At 51.4% G+C, this 16,895-nt stretch overlaps 1 protein-coding gene across 10 annotated transcripts in view; it reads left to right on the top strand.

Annotated features, from left to right (window-relative positions):
- The window catches only part of DHRSX (dehydrogenase/reductase X-linked), a 331,509-nt gene that overhangs the window by 182,770 nt on the left and 131,844 nt on the right, over positions 1 to 16,895 (top strand). For 7 of the 10 annotated variants that reach the window (XR_009006655.1, XR_009006658.1, XR_009006657.1 and 4 more), the window contains exons 7-9: positions 9,228 to 9,471; positions 12,350 to 12,483; positions 13,756 to 15,871. Coding sequence is in view for 2 of the 10 variants with exons in the window: in XM_057538074.1 (XP_057394057.1) it covers positions 9,228 to 9,431 (204 nt within the window). In the remaining 8 variants the exon portion in view is untranslated. Of the gene's footprint in view, positions 1 to 9,227; positions 9,682 to 12,260; positions 12,484 to 13,755; positions 15,872 to 16,895 lie in introns of those variants that run through there. The other 3 variants (XR_009006656.1, XM_057538074.1, XM_057538073.1) reach the window with 3 other exon arrangements.

Here is a 16,895-nt window from a genome sequence, read left to right as displayed (position 1 = left end):
AAACGTTGGCGTATTTAATCTGTATTCCAAGACCATGGGGTGGGCACGAATACTGCCCCCAGTTTACCGAGGGGGACATGGAGGGATTTTTTTTTTTTAACATTAGAAACAATTCGGTTTTATGAATGAACATATATTAAAATTCACAGTTTATAGTCGAAATAAAGTCTTTCCAAAATCCACTGTAGGATCCTTGATCAAAGCAAAGATGACAAGCATTCAAGAAACATCCTTGCCCTTCCGATACCGTGATCTGAGGACGGTGCACGGCACGTACCAAGCATGACGGAGTGTGTTTCCTGGGTGCCGTGTGCTGGGAAATGAGTATCGGATTCTGAATAGACGACAAGATGCTCTAAACAGTGCTCCTTCTGGGATAACTAACATCTCCCATGTTCTCTGCACCTTAAGAAAAAAAAATAAAGATCCCATCACCTCAGATGGAATTCCCTAGGAGGCATGGAGCAGGGAGTCAGTCAAGGCGTGATGTCCTTCAGACTGGTGACATCTCCCTGCACAGAGCTGTGAAGACAGTTAATAGGGCATCGGGAGGTATGTCCCAACATCGTACCAGGCAGTGGGTACTCCTGCTTTCTCAGCAATTTTCATGAGCGCTGAAAGGAGGAGGACAGTGCCAATGATCTGCCCTTGCAGTGGACGCAGGACACAAACGGTGCAGCCCTTGGAGGGGGTTGGAGGCTGGGCTAAGGTCCAAGGAGCCTGAACCAGGCTGGGACCATCGGTGATGCAGAAATAGCTCAAGATGAGGGTGGCCATGCTGTCATTTCTCCCTTGTCTGCTGGGTCCCTCATCAGAACCCCAGATCCCCACAAATGGCGTGAGCTACCCCTGTCTCCATTCTCCCCAGGACAACTGGTCCCAGCCCCAATGAGTGTCTTAGACGTTGGGTCTGGATCTCCTCCCAGGACGCCCGATAATGGATGTCAATAGTGATGTTATTACAGATGGCCAGTAGGCACACGAAAAGATGCTCAACATCACTAATTATTAGAGAAATGCAAATCGAAACTACAGTGAGGTATCACCTCACACTGGTCAGAGTGACCATCATTAAAAAGTCTACATGTAACAAATGCTGAAGAGGACGTGGATAAAAAGGAACCCTCCTACCCTGTTGGTAGGAATGTAAATTGGTGCAGCCACTATGGAGAACAGTATGGAGATTCCTCAGAAAACTAAAAATAGAACTACCGTATGATCCAGCAGTCCCACTCCTGGACATGTATCCAGACAAAACTCTAATTCAACAAGATACATGCACCCCAGTGTTCATTGCAGCACTATTTACAAGAGCCAAGACATGGAAACAACCTAAATGTCCATCAACAGATGAATGGGTAAAGAAGGTGTAGTACATATATACAGTGGAATACTACTCAGCCATAAAAAAGAACAAAATAATGGCATTTGCAGCAACATGGATGGACCTGGAGATGATCATACTAAGTGAAGTAAGTCACACAGAGAAAGACAAATACCATCTGATCTCACTTATATGTGGAATCTAAAATATGACACAAATGAACTTAACTACCAAACAGAAACAGACTCACAGACATAGAGAACAGAGTGTGGTTGCCAAGGGGGAGGGCAGGTGGGGGAGGGAAGGATTGGGAGTTTGGGATTAGCAGATGCAACCTCTTGTATATAGGATGGATACACAACAAGGTCCTACTGTAGAGCACAGGGAACTCTATTCAATATCCTGTGATAAACCATCATGGAAAAGAATATGAAAAAAGAAAGTGCCTATATGTGTACAACTGAGTTACTTTGCTGTACAGCAGAAATTAGCACAACATTGTAAATCGACTGTATTTCAAAAAACCCCCACGAAACAGCGATGTTGTAGGATCAGATGCACCCAGCCTCCAGAGCGTCCCGTGTACTGGAGGGCATGGTGGGGTGGACCTGGGGTCTGGTTAGAGGCTGGTGCAGGGGTGCGGGGGTGCAGAGGGGCAGAAGGAGATCGTTTTGAAAACGATTCTAGAGACCACATCACGCGGTCTTGACTGGTTGCCCGTGGAAAGTGAACCAAGAAAGACTCGGGTCATTTGGGGTTTCTGACTCAGGGAAATCGGGGTGCGTGGTGGTGGCTGTCCAGGAAACGGGGGAACCGGCAGGTGGGGATGGAAGGATGATTGACCCTGAGGTGTGTAAGTAGGGTCTCTACCTCTGGATGCCAGCTGGGCTGCCATGAGCATCTGTCTGCAGCTCAGAGGTGCACATGGAATTTGTGGTTGCAAACATGCAGGCAGGAAGGGAGGTGACCCACGAGGCCATGGCCGTGGGTGTGGGTGACGCACCCATCATGACTGATGAGGAAGATGGGGAGGGTTGGAGTCTCTGGGAGAAGCAAGACCTGGCCATTCCGTGCAGCACCTCCCCTCCCTCCTCTCTGCCCCTCATTTTCGTGATTTGTTCATTCTGGATAATACCATCTCCTAAGACTGTTGTGAGCATTGCTGACATAATACATGGGAAAGCATTTGCAACACTGTAAAGCCCTGTATAATTATGTAGTTATAAGGCATTCATGTTCCCCTCTCACCGCACACAGCTCGCGGCTCTGTTATGCACAGTGTAAACCCCACCCTCTGCTCTCTTTCCTTCACTTTATTTTATTTTATTTTATTTCACTTAGTTTTTGTGCGCTTGTACCCAGCCCTCGACCCACCGCCTCTGCTGGTCGTCTGCTCCAGGGGCGCAGGGGCTCTTATCTAAATGATCTTTCTTGGCTTTCTTGGCTTCATGCAGAGAAAAGCTTCAGCTGTAAATACACGTTGGTCTCCCCAGCCCTATGCCCCAGGCCCCCGGCGGGCATCTGTCCTTCAGGGATTCCGAAGCCTCTGATAAAAGTCACCATGTTTCCAATCGGGGTTTGGCTTCACATTTGAGACATCTCTGCTTTCTTTCAAGTCTCCAAGAGGATCTTAGTTTTGTTTTTTTTTTAAGCTGCAGGTAAAATGGGAGATGTTATTTATCCCAGAGGGACCACTGTTCAGAGCATCTTGTTGTCTATTCAGAATCCGACTCTCATTTCCCAGCACACGGCACCCAGGAAACACACTCCGTCATGCTTGGTACGTGCCGTGCACCGTCCTCAGATCACGGTATCAGAAGGACAAGGATGTTTCTTGAATGCTTGTCATCTTTATTTTGATCAAGGATCCTACAGCGGATTTTTGAAACGCATTATTTAGACTGTGAACTGTGAATTTAATATGTGTTCATTCATAAAACTGAATCGTTTTTAATATGTTAAAAAAAAATCCCTGCATGTCCTCCTCTGTAAATTAGAGACTGTATTTGTGTGCACGCCGTGGTGTTGGAATACAGATTAAATGTGCCAACATTTACGAAGTGTTTTCCACTTTCCAGCACGGCCTGGGTGCCACGTGGATGTTTCTGAGATGTGTTTTGAAGGCATCATCAGGAATGGCGGGGCGGGGGGCATGCTTCAGAAGGATTCCCTCGTGGTGTTCAGGGCAGCGCCTGGCATAGGTAAGTGTTGTAGGAGTTTCTGCTGCTCCCACCGAAGCTGCTTGGACCAGTACCATGACCACTTTTGTCTGTTGGGTTCGAGCTCAAAGGGATTTGGGGAAAGGTATGCTGCTTTTTGGATAAGCTGAAGACATCCCCATTTAAATATAGAGTTGGGATGTGTAGTCAACGGCTCGGGAACACTGCAGACTGGGCAGCTTAAACAACAGACATTTGTTTCTCCAGGTTCTGGAGGCTGGGAGTCTGAGATCCCGGCGTGGGCAGATTAGTCCCTGGCGAGGCTGTCTTCCTGGCTTACAGATGCCGCCTTCTTGCCGTGTCCTCACGTGGTGGAGAGGGGGCTCTGGGGCATCTTCCTCTCCTTTAAGGACACTAATCCCATCCTGGGGGCCCCACCCTCATGACCTCATCTAACCCTAATCCTCTCCCAAAGGCTCCATCTCCTCATAGCACCCCGTCGGGGATCAGAGCTTCAGTGTATGAACTCGGGGGTCACGCACATTCCATCCATAGCAGGATGTATGCATTCACTGGACACCTGTTTAAGAAGCATCTCCCACCCGCCATGGACGTTGCTGGTCTCGGGTCCACGTGGCAGAACCTGAGCATCGGGGGCCGGACACCCACACAAACACCTGGCATCCGGGTGAGGAAGCTGAGGCTAACGGAGAGGGGGTGGCTCTAGCAAGGTCTCCTGGGTCACGAGCGGTGATGCAGAAATTGAACCCTGGTCCTGGGACCCGCAGTTCTTTGGTGCCGCTCCCTCCTCCAGAGGATGTAGCTAAATGTCCCAAAGTTAAAGTTGGGCGTGGGAGAGCGTGTGTGTTGTGCATGTGACCGAGTGTATGTGTGTGCCTGCTTATACACACACGTGTGCATCTCAGCGTCTGCCAGACTTCCTTCCTTTCACTCAGGCGTGATGTGTCATCACCCTGATGGGTGAGGGTTAGGACGGTGACATCGGATGTCAGGAAGAAGAAATGCATAAAACCGTCCATTTCGTGAGCTGTCAAAACATTTAGGAATTAAAAAGTACAAATGAAATCTCATCTCCTCTAACTTTATCATCTGCCCAGGGCTTGGAAATGTTCTGCAAATGCTCGGGGGTGGCTGTTTTTAGCCCAGCATCTATCATGTGTTTAAGTGGGATAAGTGGATGAGATTAATTCTCCATGAGATGCATGAGCACGAAGAACAGCTCTTTTCTTTTTTTCTTGTCCTTTTCTATGTCAGAGAACTCCTGGCTGGGCAGGGCTACCCTGGGTGAGTGTGTGTGGGTACATGGGAGTATATGCATGTAAGTGTGAATGTATGTGTGTGCATGTAAATGCATGTGTGTACATGTGAATGTGTGTATGGGTGTATATGTGTGTGTGCATGTGAATGTGTGTGTGTATGGGTGAATGTGTGTGTGTGGATGGATGTATGTGCATGTGAATGTGTGTGTGGATGAGTGTATATGTGTGTGTGCATGTGACTGCATGAGGGTGAATGTGTGTGCATGGGTATATGTGTGTGTGCATGTGACTGTGTGCATGGAGGTATATGTGTGTGCATGTGACTGTGGATGGGTGTATCTGTGTGTGTGCATGTGAATGTGTGCATGTAAATGCATGTGTGTGCATGTGAATGCGTGTGTGTGAATGGGTATATATGTGTGTGTGCATGTGGATGTGTGTGCATGGCAGTATATGTGTGTGCATGTGAATGTGTGTGTGGATGGGTGTATATGTGTGTGCATGTGGCTGTGTGTGTGTGGATGGGTGTATATGTGTGTGTGCATGTGAATGTGTGTGCATGGCAGTATATGTGTGTGCATGTGAATGTGTGTGTGGATGGGTGTATATGTGTGTGCATGTGGCTGTGTGTGTGTGGATGGGTGTATATGTGTGTGTGCATGTGAATGTGTGTGCATGGCAGTATATGTGTGTGCATGTGACTGTGTGTGTGTGGATGGGTGTATATGTGTGTGTGCATGTGACTATGTATGCGTGGGGGTATATGTGTGTGCATGTGACTGTGTGTGCATGTGACTGTGTGTGCATGGGGGTATATGTGTGTGCATGTGAATGTGTGTGTGGATGGGTGTATATGTGTGTGTGCATGTGACTGTGTGTGTGTGGATGGGTGGATATGTGTGTGTGCATGTGACTATGTATGCATGGGGGTATATGTGTGTGCATGTGACTGTGTGTGCATGGGGGTATATGTGTGTGCATGTGACTGTGTGTGTGTGGATGGGTGTATCTGTGTGAGTGCATGTGACTGTGTGTGCATGGGGGTATATGTCTGTGCTTGGAAGTCCCTTTCCTACAGAAACACGATCATCAACAGAATTCCACTGCAGTCCCGTCTCCTGGCAGTAGCTGAATTTTGGGCACAGTGCTGTGTCCGTTGGGGCATCCCAAGCTCATGTCCAGCACAGCACAGGCAGTATCTTCTGAAACTGCCATCCTTGTGTTTTAGTTGGACATGCTGATCACAAGGACTGTTACCCAGACAAGAGGACTTTCAACCTGTGGGGGAAATGGACCCCCAGATAAGGCCCGCTGGAGGACCCAAAAGAAGCAGCCTCTGAAGAGAGGGCTGGACACATCCTAGGGAAATCCCAGGAGCGGGGGAGCCTGCAGCTGCAACAAAGCAGGTCTTTCTGATGGAGGTGACTCACTCTGGGGGGTGAAACGTGGCGGGGGGTTTCTGGGCATGGACCCCTGAATCCTCAGCCTGGGGAACGGCTGACTTACGAGCCAAGCTCGTCCCAGGAGCTGATTGAAGGATGTGTTTGCCAAGGAGGTGTAAGTCCATCCGAACAAGAACGTCTCAGACACCACTAAAGGGAAAACCGGTTCCTCTGTCTTGTAATAACCTATAACGGAAAATCATCTGGAAAATATATGTGTGGGACCCTCCGAGCTCTCACCCTGTGGCCCACGCTCTTCATGTGGCTGTTCCTAATCTGGATTTTATCATAAAAGTGGAATCACGAGGAGATGCCGTCTTGAATTCTGTGAGTCGTTCTTGGAAATCCTCGACCCTGCGGGGGTGCTGGGTACCCCAGTACCTATAGTCAGTGGGTCAGAAGCGCAGGAGGACCCCAGAGACATGTGGTGAGGGCAGTTAAGGAGAACTGAGGCCATAAACACGCAGAGGCTTTGCCAACTCTGGGTGGACAGCCCCAGAATCGAATCCCAGGACACCCAGTTGAGGTGGAAACAGAACACTGGTCATAGCCACTGTCCCAGGAAGACAGGAAAATCCAACATCCATTCCCAGAAAACAGACTCAGGGCACATGTGATGTGCAGGCAGTGTCTCCTATTTAAAATGAGTAAATCCTTTCTTTTTGGAGGATTTTTTGTTTAATACATCTGAAAAGAATTGCATATACAAAAAAACAGATGTGAGAAAGCGTTGGATCAACACTGACGAATTGACAAGGAAGAGGACTTGGGGCTGGTGGAAAAGGTGACCTAAGCATTTTTAAAAGTTGGAAACTGCAACCAAAATAAGATGAAAAAATCCCTATCAACACTTGGGGAGAAAACCCCAAAACACTTAGGAGTCTTCATAAGACTGCGTGTCAAATCAATATGTTTTATACTTTATAACTGACATATAACATTGTATAACTTTATCTCCATAAAAAAGTAGTAGAATCCTGTCTAAAGGAGCTCGTTGCTACAATGAAACGAATGTTTTTTCCTGAAGAGGCAGACTGTTCCCTTCATGACCCCTGACCCCCTCCTGACCCCATGGCCACCCCTTCCCACCCCGTCCCAACACATGAGAACACAGGCTTTCCAATAATGCGTGTTCCTCTCTGCAGACTTTCTTGCAAACCTTCAAGCTCCTCCTGGGAGATGCCCATATGTTTCAGATTGTCCTCGTCGATTCATGTCTTGACCGTAGGGTCCCAGGATCTTGCTTCCTTGAGTATGGGACCCGGTAACATCAAAGGAACAGTTTACCTGGCTGCCCTCAGCAATTTCCCATCTTTGTCATGTTCAGTGTTTTTGGCAGGTGGGTACACAGCCCTCTTGGGAGATCAGGTGGGGAGGTGTTGGTCTTCCAGACAATACCTTCAAAGTCGCAGCTTCTCTGCCTGTCACATGGCTCTGTGGAGTAAAGGAAGCTTTGCCCTTCACTTCTCTTTTTAACCTTCTCCAGCCCGATTGTAAGTGCCGGGGGACATTTGTCATCACGACTTCCGAGATACCCCTTTTGAGCACGTCTGAATCCAGAAAGTGTGACCGTGGGGTTGTTTGCTGGCCTGGGTGTGTACCTGAGGGTCCTACAATGGTACACTCTTAGAGGCACACGAGAAGGACCAGGGTTGGGCGAGTTGAGTGGATTTCCAAAAGTTTGTTACATGCGATGAGCTCCTGAAAAGTCATTGCCATGACAATAAGATGAGGCAATTCTATTGGTTTCTGGATATTGAATCGTAGCCCCAAAGCCCCTCACTTCCCACAAGGTCTGATCCCTTGAACTTCTCCGCCAGGTTCTTTTAATCCACGGGTTCATTTTTTTTTTTTTTTGCAGTTTTTTAAAAATTATGGTTGATTTACAGTGTTTCAGGTGTACAGCAAAGTGATTCAGTTATATATATATATATATATATTCTTTTTCTGATTCTTTTCCATTATAGGTTCTTATAAGATATTGAATATAGTTCCCTGTGCTGTACAGTAGGACCTTGTTGTTTATCTATTTTACATATAATAGTGTGTATCTGTTAGTCCCAAACTCCTAATTTATCCCTCCCCCCGTTTCCCCTTTGGTATCTGTAGCTCTGTTTTCTATGTCTGTGAATCTGTTTGTGTTTCATAAATAAGTTCATTTGTATTATTTTTTAGACTCTGCATATAAGTGATATCATGTGGTATTTGTCTTTGTGTAACTTCACTTAGTATGATCATCTCTAGGTCCATCCATGTTGCTGCAAATGGCATTATTTCATCCTTTTTCATGGCTGAGTAATACTCCAGAACACACACACACACACACACACACACACACACACACACACACACACACACACACACACACACACACACACACACACACACACACACACACACACACACACCAGGGACCAGCTCCCAACCCAAAACACAGGGTGTCTGGCGTTCAAACCTTCCTACTGCCCGAGGTCCACTTTTCTCAATCTCTTCTCAGCCTTTCAAGCTTTTTTTTGAACTTACAGTTCTCCTACTGTAACTCTCCTCACTGCATGGAAACCAGGAAACTTTCTGCTGTCTCGACGTTTCCATCTCAAATTGCTAAATGTCGTGCGCTCAACACAGAGGCCGAACAGTCATGTGCTTTGAGCCAACGAATAAGCATTTCGGTTTCATCAAGCGTTGGCCATACAGCAGAAACGAACACCGCGTTGTAAACCAACGATACTTCAATAAAAATACATTTTTTAAAAAAGAGTTGGAGACCTGAGCATTTACACTGGGGTCGTCACATGCATCTGTCGAAATGGATTCACCCAATGTGGAAATACAACCCACGTGGGTGCACCTTCCTGCACCCACGGAGGCCGGGCTCCCCCAGCCTGTCCGGCCGGGCTTTGTGCCCGAGTCGATGGAACCAGGTTGGAGGTGCTGTGTCTCACCCACAGTGTCTGTGAGCCTGGAGACCCCCGTGTCTCTGCTCTGAAAGTTGACTCCTGTTCTCCTTTCCTTCTCCCCGCAGACCCCGGATGAGGGAGCCTGGACCTCCGTCTACACGGCGGTCACCCCAGCGCTGGAAGGCCGTGGCGGCCGCTATCTTTACAACGAGAAAGAGACCAAGTCGCTGGCGGTCACGTACGACCTGGAGCTTCAGCGGCAGCTGTGGGCCAGAAGTTGCCGGATGACGGGCATCGCCGATGTGACCCAGGAGGCCTTCCGGGGTTAGCCACCCGCCAGGGAGACCGTGATCCGCCAGGCGCTCGCAGGTGTGTCTGTGCTGGACCACGTGTCTGCATCGTTCACGTCCCCCGCCCTTGGGGCTCTGTCTCCCCAGAGTCTCCCGTCAGCTTCCCTGCCCTGGGCCAGAACGTGAGGAGAAGAGGAGTGCTGAGTGTAACCCTCAGCCCTGAATCTCGTGATCCCCAATGTGTCCAGTGGTACTGGGTGCCCTGAGTCATTAAATCCTGCCAGCCACGTGGGCGGTGTTCTTGCTTGGCACAGAGGCGCCGAGGACCCTGGGGTAGAAACATCCGGGTGAAGCAAACACTTTCAAGGGAGCCTGGGACGGTTGGGCACTGGTGGCGTGGAGGGTGTCCTGTGTCCCCTGTTCTCTCACGCGCAATTTGTGCCGGAGATGCGGCTCTGATTTGTGGGTCCTGGACAGGGAGAGACGTGAGCCTGCCTTAGTCTGTTGATCAAGGGTCATGCGACCGCCCGACCCCTCTGCCCCACCATCTTTAGGGGGACCAGGTCCTAGGGGCTTCCTGCAGCCGTCAGGGCACCTATCAGGGCTCTCACCCCGTGACTCATGGAAACACCCTCAACAGAGGGGTAGGGAATTCTGTAGGACACGGGGTAAGAAAGGGGGCCTGGACACCTGTCACCGTGGGGTCTGTAGGATGGGGACGGGGCCTGGACACCTGTCACCGTGGGGTCTGTAGGACGGGGACGAGGCCTGGACACCTGTCACCGTGGGGTCTGTAGGACGGGGACGGGGCCTGGACACCTGTCACCATGGGGTCTGTAGGATGGGGCCAGGACACCTGTCACTGTGGGGTCTGTAGGACGGGGATGGGGCCTGGACACCTGTCACCATGGGGTCTGTAGGACGGGGACGGGGCCTGGACACCTGTCACCATGGGGTCTGTAGGATGGGGACGGGGCCTGGACACCTGTCACCGTGGGGTCTGTAGGATGGGGACGGGGCCTGGACACCTGTCACCGTGGGGTCTGTAGGACGGGGACGGGGCCTGGACACCTGTCACCATGGGGTCTGTAGGACGGGGACGGGGCCTGGACACCTGTCACCATGGGGTCTGTAGGACGGGGACGGGGCCTGGACACCTGTCACCATGGGGTCTGTAGGATGGGGATGGGGCCTGGACACCTGTCACCAGGGGGTCTGTAGGATGGGGATGGGGCCTGGACACCTGTCACCATGGGGTCTGTAGGACGGGGACGGGGCCTGGACACCTGTCACCATGGGGTCTGTAGGACGGGGACGGGGCCTGGACACCTGTCACCGTGGGGTCTGTAGGACGGGGACGGGGCCTGGACACCTGTCACCATGGGGTCTGTAGGATGGGGCCAGGACACCTGTCACTGTGGGGTCTGTAGGACGGGGACGGGGCCTGGACACCTGTCACCATGGGGTCTGTAGGACGGGGACGGGGCCTGGACACCTGTCACCGTGGGGTCTGTAGGATGGGGATGGGGCCTGGACACCTGTCACCAAGGGGTCTGTAGGATGGGGCCTGGACACCTGTCACCGTGGGGTCTGTAGGATGGGGACGGGGCCTGGACACCTGTCACCGTGGGGTCTGTAGGACGGGGACGGGGCCTGGACACCTGTCACCATGGGGTCTGTAGGACGGGGACGGGGCCTGGACACCTGTCACCATGGGGTCTGTAGGATGGGGACGGGGCCTGGACACCTGTCACCGTGGGGTCTGTAGGATGGGGACGGGGCCTGGACACCTGTCACCGTGGGGTCTGTAGGATGGGGACGGGGCCTGGACACCTGTCACCGTGGGGTCTGTAGGATGGGGATGGGGCCTGGACACCTGTCACCGTGGGGTCTGTAGGATGGGGACGGGGCCTGGACACCTGTCACCATGGGGTCTGTAGGATGGGGCCAGGACACCTGTCACTGTGGGGTCTGTAGGACGGGGACGGGGCCTGGACACCTGTCACCATGGGGTCTGTAGGACGGGGATGGGGCCTGGACACCTGTCACCATGGGGTCTGTAGGATGGGGATGGGGCCTGGACACCTGTCACCATGGGGTCTGTAGGATGGGGATGGGGCCTGGACACCTGTCACCGTGGGGTCTGTAGGACGGGGACGGGGCCTGGACACCTGTCACCATGGGGTCTGTAGGATGGGGATGGGGCCTGGACACCTGTCACCATGGGGTCTGTAGGACGGGGATGGGCCCTGGACACCTGTCACCAGGGGGTCTGTAGGACGGGGATGGGGCCTGGACACCTGTCACCAGGGGGTCTGTAGGACGGGGATGGGGCCTGGACACCTGTCACCAGGGGGTCTGTAGGATGGGGATGGGGCCTGGACACCTGTCACCGTGGGGTCTGTAGGACGGGGCCGGGGCCTGGACACCTGTCACTGTGGGGTCTGTAGGATGGAGACGGGGCCTGGACATCTGTCACCATGGGGTCTGTAGGACAGGGATGGGCCCTGGACACCTGTCACCATGGGGTCTGTAGGACGGGGATGGGGCCTGGACACCTGTCACCAGGGGGTCTGTAGGATGGGGACGGTGATGGGGCCTGGACACCTGTCACCATGGGGTCTGTAGGACGGGGACGGGGCCTGGACATCTGTCACCAGGGCGTCTGTAGGACGGGGACGGGGACAGGGCTGGACGAAACCAATCATGGGATTCAGCTGCACAGGGTTTGCAGGTCTGCACATTCTCCCACCATTTTTTAGGGCCTTAGTCAAAGAATGGCAGCTTTGCTGCCCACTTACCCTTCAGTGGTCACATGAAGCCTCTCTCCTGGTATCTGCTTCTTCATTTCATCGTCTGTTAACACAGGCATGTTCCTCTCCTGGAGATGTGTGCAGGGCTCGGATTATACGTCAAACCACAATACTAATGTAATAATAATCATGTCGAATGCCCAGTGCTTCCCTGGATGTGGGTGCCCATCGCAGTCTGTCAGGCTCTTCCTGAACTAGTTTCATCATGGACCTTCCAGGGTCTGCAGACACCTCATCTTTCAGCAGCGTGACGGCTGCCCTCTACGCCTTGGAAACAGGTCAGTGGTGGGACCATCCTGGTTTCGTCCAGTTCCCTCTGTAGTGGCTTGAATGGTGGCTCCTCAAGAGATATGTCCACATCCTAACCCCTGAAACCTGCAAATGTGTTCCTCTTGGGAAGAGAATCATTGCAGATGTCATTAAGGTCTTCAGATGAGGACACCATCCTGGCTTATCCAGGTAGGGCTAATGTACTCACAAGGTTGCTTATCGGAAACAGGGAGAGGGAGAACTGATTACAGAAGAGGGAGGGGGTCATGTGACCACGGAATCAGAGATGGGAGGGATGCGGCCACGAGTCCAGGGACGCCTGGAGCCCCCAGAAGCTGGAAGAGGCAGGAAGGACCCTCCCCTGGAGCCTCTTCAGGGAGCTCAGCCCTGCATCTTCAGAACTGAGAGAGAATAAATTTCAGTTGCTTTAAGATACCAACACCTTGATGGTAATTTGTTACAAGAAACTCATACAGTTGTTGACACATGTGAACATCTCTAGCAGCTTAGTGGACCTTTGCCTGGGCGTCCGGGCCCGCCCTGCTTCACCCACCAGTCAGGCAAGGAGGGCTCAATCCTCTCTCTGAGGATGGCTCTTGGGTTCTCAAATTCCAACATGGAGAGATCAGACATTTAGAATGCTAGCAAAAGGACTCTGTGTGTTTCCTGCCAGACTGCACCCTGAATATCAAGACCAGGGACCCCTGGTCAGCTAACCATGCATTCCTTCAATTGACAAAATCCCACTGAGGCCCCAAACCTGATGTCAGCCCCCAGCACGTTCATGCGTTGGAATAACAGCCAGCAGCTCTTCCAGAGTGGGGTTCACACCACACTAGATAGATAGATAGATAGATAGATAGATAGATAGATAGATAGATAGATAGATAGATAGATAGGGTTTCCAGGTCAGCAAACTTTTTATATATAGGACCAGTTAATAAATATCTTCATATTTTAGGGCTATATGATCTATTACAACTACTCAACTCTTCCATATGACATACAAGCATCTACACACACTATGCTAACATGTGTGGCTGTGTTCCAATAAACCTTTATTTACAAAAAAGGAGGGAGGTCAGATTTATCCGAGGCCCATACTTTGTTGACCTTGGGTTTTGACCCCTGTGTGTCACGTGGAGAATTGTAAGTCCTGTCGTATGGGTGGGCATTTAGCCTCAGAAAGACTCAATGTCTCACCCAGTTTCAAGTTCCTGCTGGCACTTAGGTGGGAACTTCAGGGGTCTCTAACCCCAGAGACCATGTTTTCCTTACAGATGAAGAAGATGTTATGGATTCTGTGTCGTGCAACCAGGAGACGTTGGTGTAAAAGGACAGGAGACCAGGACGTGTACGTTTGAGGTCCTCACCCCCTCACCTGCATCCTGCTGTGGCTGGCAGAGCTGAGACCCCAGCGCCTGGGACTGTTCATGTGGTGGCCTGAGAGGAACAAACCAGGGCCCCTTCTGCAGGTGCTCAGACTCTGCAGGACGTCCGCTTGGATAAGGAACATCCCGACACCCTTCCCGGGAGAACCATAGGGTGACAAGGAGGCTCCCGGGGACCATGGACCAGCACAAGGAAGAGAGCTGCCAGAGGGTCAGAAATTCCTGACCCCCTTCATCGCAGTTGCAGGAGGAGAGGTGATGATTACGGTGTGAACCCACAAGACGATTTGTGGGTCCTGGTGGCCCATGGCTCAGATCACTGTGTGAAGATGGGGGCACGTGGTCCCAGTGGAAGACCCTGCTTATTCAAACAGCTCACTATTATGTCGTGTATAAGAGTGTCCTGGACGGCTGTAACACAGGACCACAAACTGGGAGTCTGAAAAAAGCAGAAATTCATCCAGCCCCCGGTCCTGGAGACCAGACGTCTGAGGTCAAGGTGTCCCAGGGCTGTGCTCCCTCCAGAGGCCCCAGGGGAGGGTCCTTCCTGCCTCTTCCAGCTTCTGGGGGCTTCAGGGGTCCCTGGGCTTGTGGCCGCCACCCTCATCCAAGAGGACCTCATCTCAGACCCTTCACTTCCATCCGGATAATCAAGAATGATCTCTTCATCTCAAGATCCTTCATTAGTTACATCTGCCAAGACCCTTTTGCCAACAAAGTCATATCCATAGGTAACAGGGTTTAGGACGTGGTCATATCTTTTTGGTAGAAAGTATTCAGTCCACTGCATGGTACATGAATTGGATACTTGGAAACTCAGGAAACATCCATTCCTTTTCTGGTGACCTGGAAAACCATGGAGGTCACGGCTTCTTGTATATGTACCCAAGGCCGCTTTCCTGGGCGAGTGACCCATGTAGCTTACACGGGACCCTGGCCTCATAAGGACGCCTACTGGCTTAATGCCCTATGACCGCCATCTTGAAATTCTTAATGAAGCGTGAACAAGGACCCACATTTTCATTTTGCCCTGGAACTGCCAATGCGATAGCCCTCTTTGCTCACATTCCTTCCAACCTCAAGAAAGAGGAGCAAGTCTGCAGCCAATAAGGACACCCCCACCCCCAGCACACCCTCCATCCAGCCACTGATGTGCTCAAGCCTACCTTTCATGGGTGGTGAAGACCTCTCCCCAAGATCCAGTAAGGCTAGTGGGTTTTGGCTGCACATTGGGGGATCCTCTGAAAACCACTAATGCTCAGCTCCACCATCAACAGAATCCCCAAGTTCGTTCCTCTGGGTACCAGCATTTATTAGACTTCCTCAAGCCATCCTCTTGTTCAGGCAAGTTTGAGACCCTCTGGGCCAGGCAAATGCAGACTGAAGCTTCCAGCCCTGGGCGCCAGCCCCTCCCAGAACTGCTCAGATGTTCTGCTAAGCCCTACAGCCCCGACTGATGTGTTTCAGAACTAGAATTACTTTGTATGTTAAAACCAAGATGGAGACATGCCTTGTCTAATACTTCCGGACAGCTAGGATGATGTACTTCAAAGCAGGATCTTGACTTCCAGGAAGATCCCAACCTTGGAGCATTTGCACATCACTGGAGAGCCCTTTACGGCTTGAGGTCATAGTACACAAGTGCCAGCTACTCTTAGTGGCATCACAAAGTTGGTTCCCAAGTACAGCCTCAGGATGAGGAGGCAGGGTGAGTCCTGTCCAGTCCGACATCCTCTGTCACTTTGAGAACAAGCTTGCTGGCCCCTGAAAGATGCTGCAGTCCCTGGGCGAAGATAGGCTCTGAGAACAATTTGGACCGTGTAGGACCCTGGCCTCACATGGCCCCTCCTCATTGCATGACCGCCCTTATGTCACTCGTCCACCAGGGGAAAGAGAGGACACAGTTCTGGAGAAGTTACCATGTTCCCTCAACACCTGATTGTGGAACATTCCTCAGAGCTCAGAGACACTTCCCAGCAGCTGGAGGAGTCTCGTGGACCACTGGGTGAGTAAGGCCACGTCCACGGCATGGCGGGCACTGGGGATCCTGGGTTTGCGCCTGTCGCTGTCGTTCGGGGAGCCTGGGAAGGGGGCTGTGTGCATACACACTGGGATGGATGACCTTCCATCCCTGGGCAAGTCTTGATTCAATAATTGGACCCATGGTGCGTGTATTTCTCAGTCCCCTCCATGTAGCATCAATGAGTTTTGTTCGACAGTGGGAACGACCACCTCATCCATCTATCCATCCATCCATCCATCCATCCATCCATCCATCCATCCACCCATCCACCCACCCACCCATCCACCCTTCCATCCATCCTTCCATCCATGCATCCATCCATCCATCCATCCTTCCATCCATCCATCCATCCTTGCATCCATCCATCCATCCTTCCATCCACCCATCCATCCTTCCATCCTTCCATCCTTCCATCCATCCATCCATCCATCCATCCATCCATCCATCCATCCTTCCATCCATCCATCCATCCATCCATCCATCCATTCGTTCGGCAATGATGTGTTGAGTAGGGTCACCCAGCCAAGCTCTGAGCAAACACTGGATGGAGCTCAAAGTTGAGTGGCACAGAGCTCTTGTCCTAAAGGAGCTTGCTGTCTAGGGTGGGATTAGGACCCAAAGATATCAGGTCCTAATGTCTAGAAACTGGGGATGGTATCAGATGTGATAAGAGGCACTTTTGATGGGAAAGAGTGGGCTCTGCAAAGGTGGGTCTGTGTCTGATATGACCCAGTTGAAGCTTCATCAGTCTCAACTCCCACTGGATTTTGAGGGTGTCTGTATTGAAAATACCTCTCATCTTGGCTATTAGGAAATACAACCATATAGAAGGTGCACCGGGCTCCCTCCAAGGCTGGACAGGTTGGGAGGCTGATTAGGAGCTCCTCAGATGACCCACGGGTCAGGGAGGTAGCACCGTGCCCATTTCCCATGTGGGCTCTTCTTGGGAAGTGTCAAGTGTTGCATTTGTTAAGCACCCTCGTTAAGCATTTTGGTCTCTGTGTTT

The sequence above is a fragment of the Balaenoptera acutorostrata genome, chromosome X (assembly GCF_949987535.1).
Source record: "Balaenoptera acutorostrata chromosome X, mBalAcu1.1, whole genome shotgun sequence".
Taxonomy (NCBI): domain Eukaryota; kingdom Metazoa; phylum Chordata; class Mammalia; order Artiodactyla; family Balaenopteridae; genus Balaenoptera; species Balaenoptera acutorostrata.
This window is presented reverse-complemented; position numbering and strand designations above follow the sequence as displayed.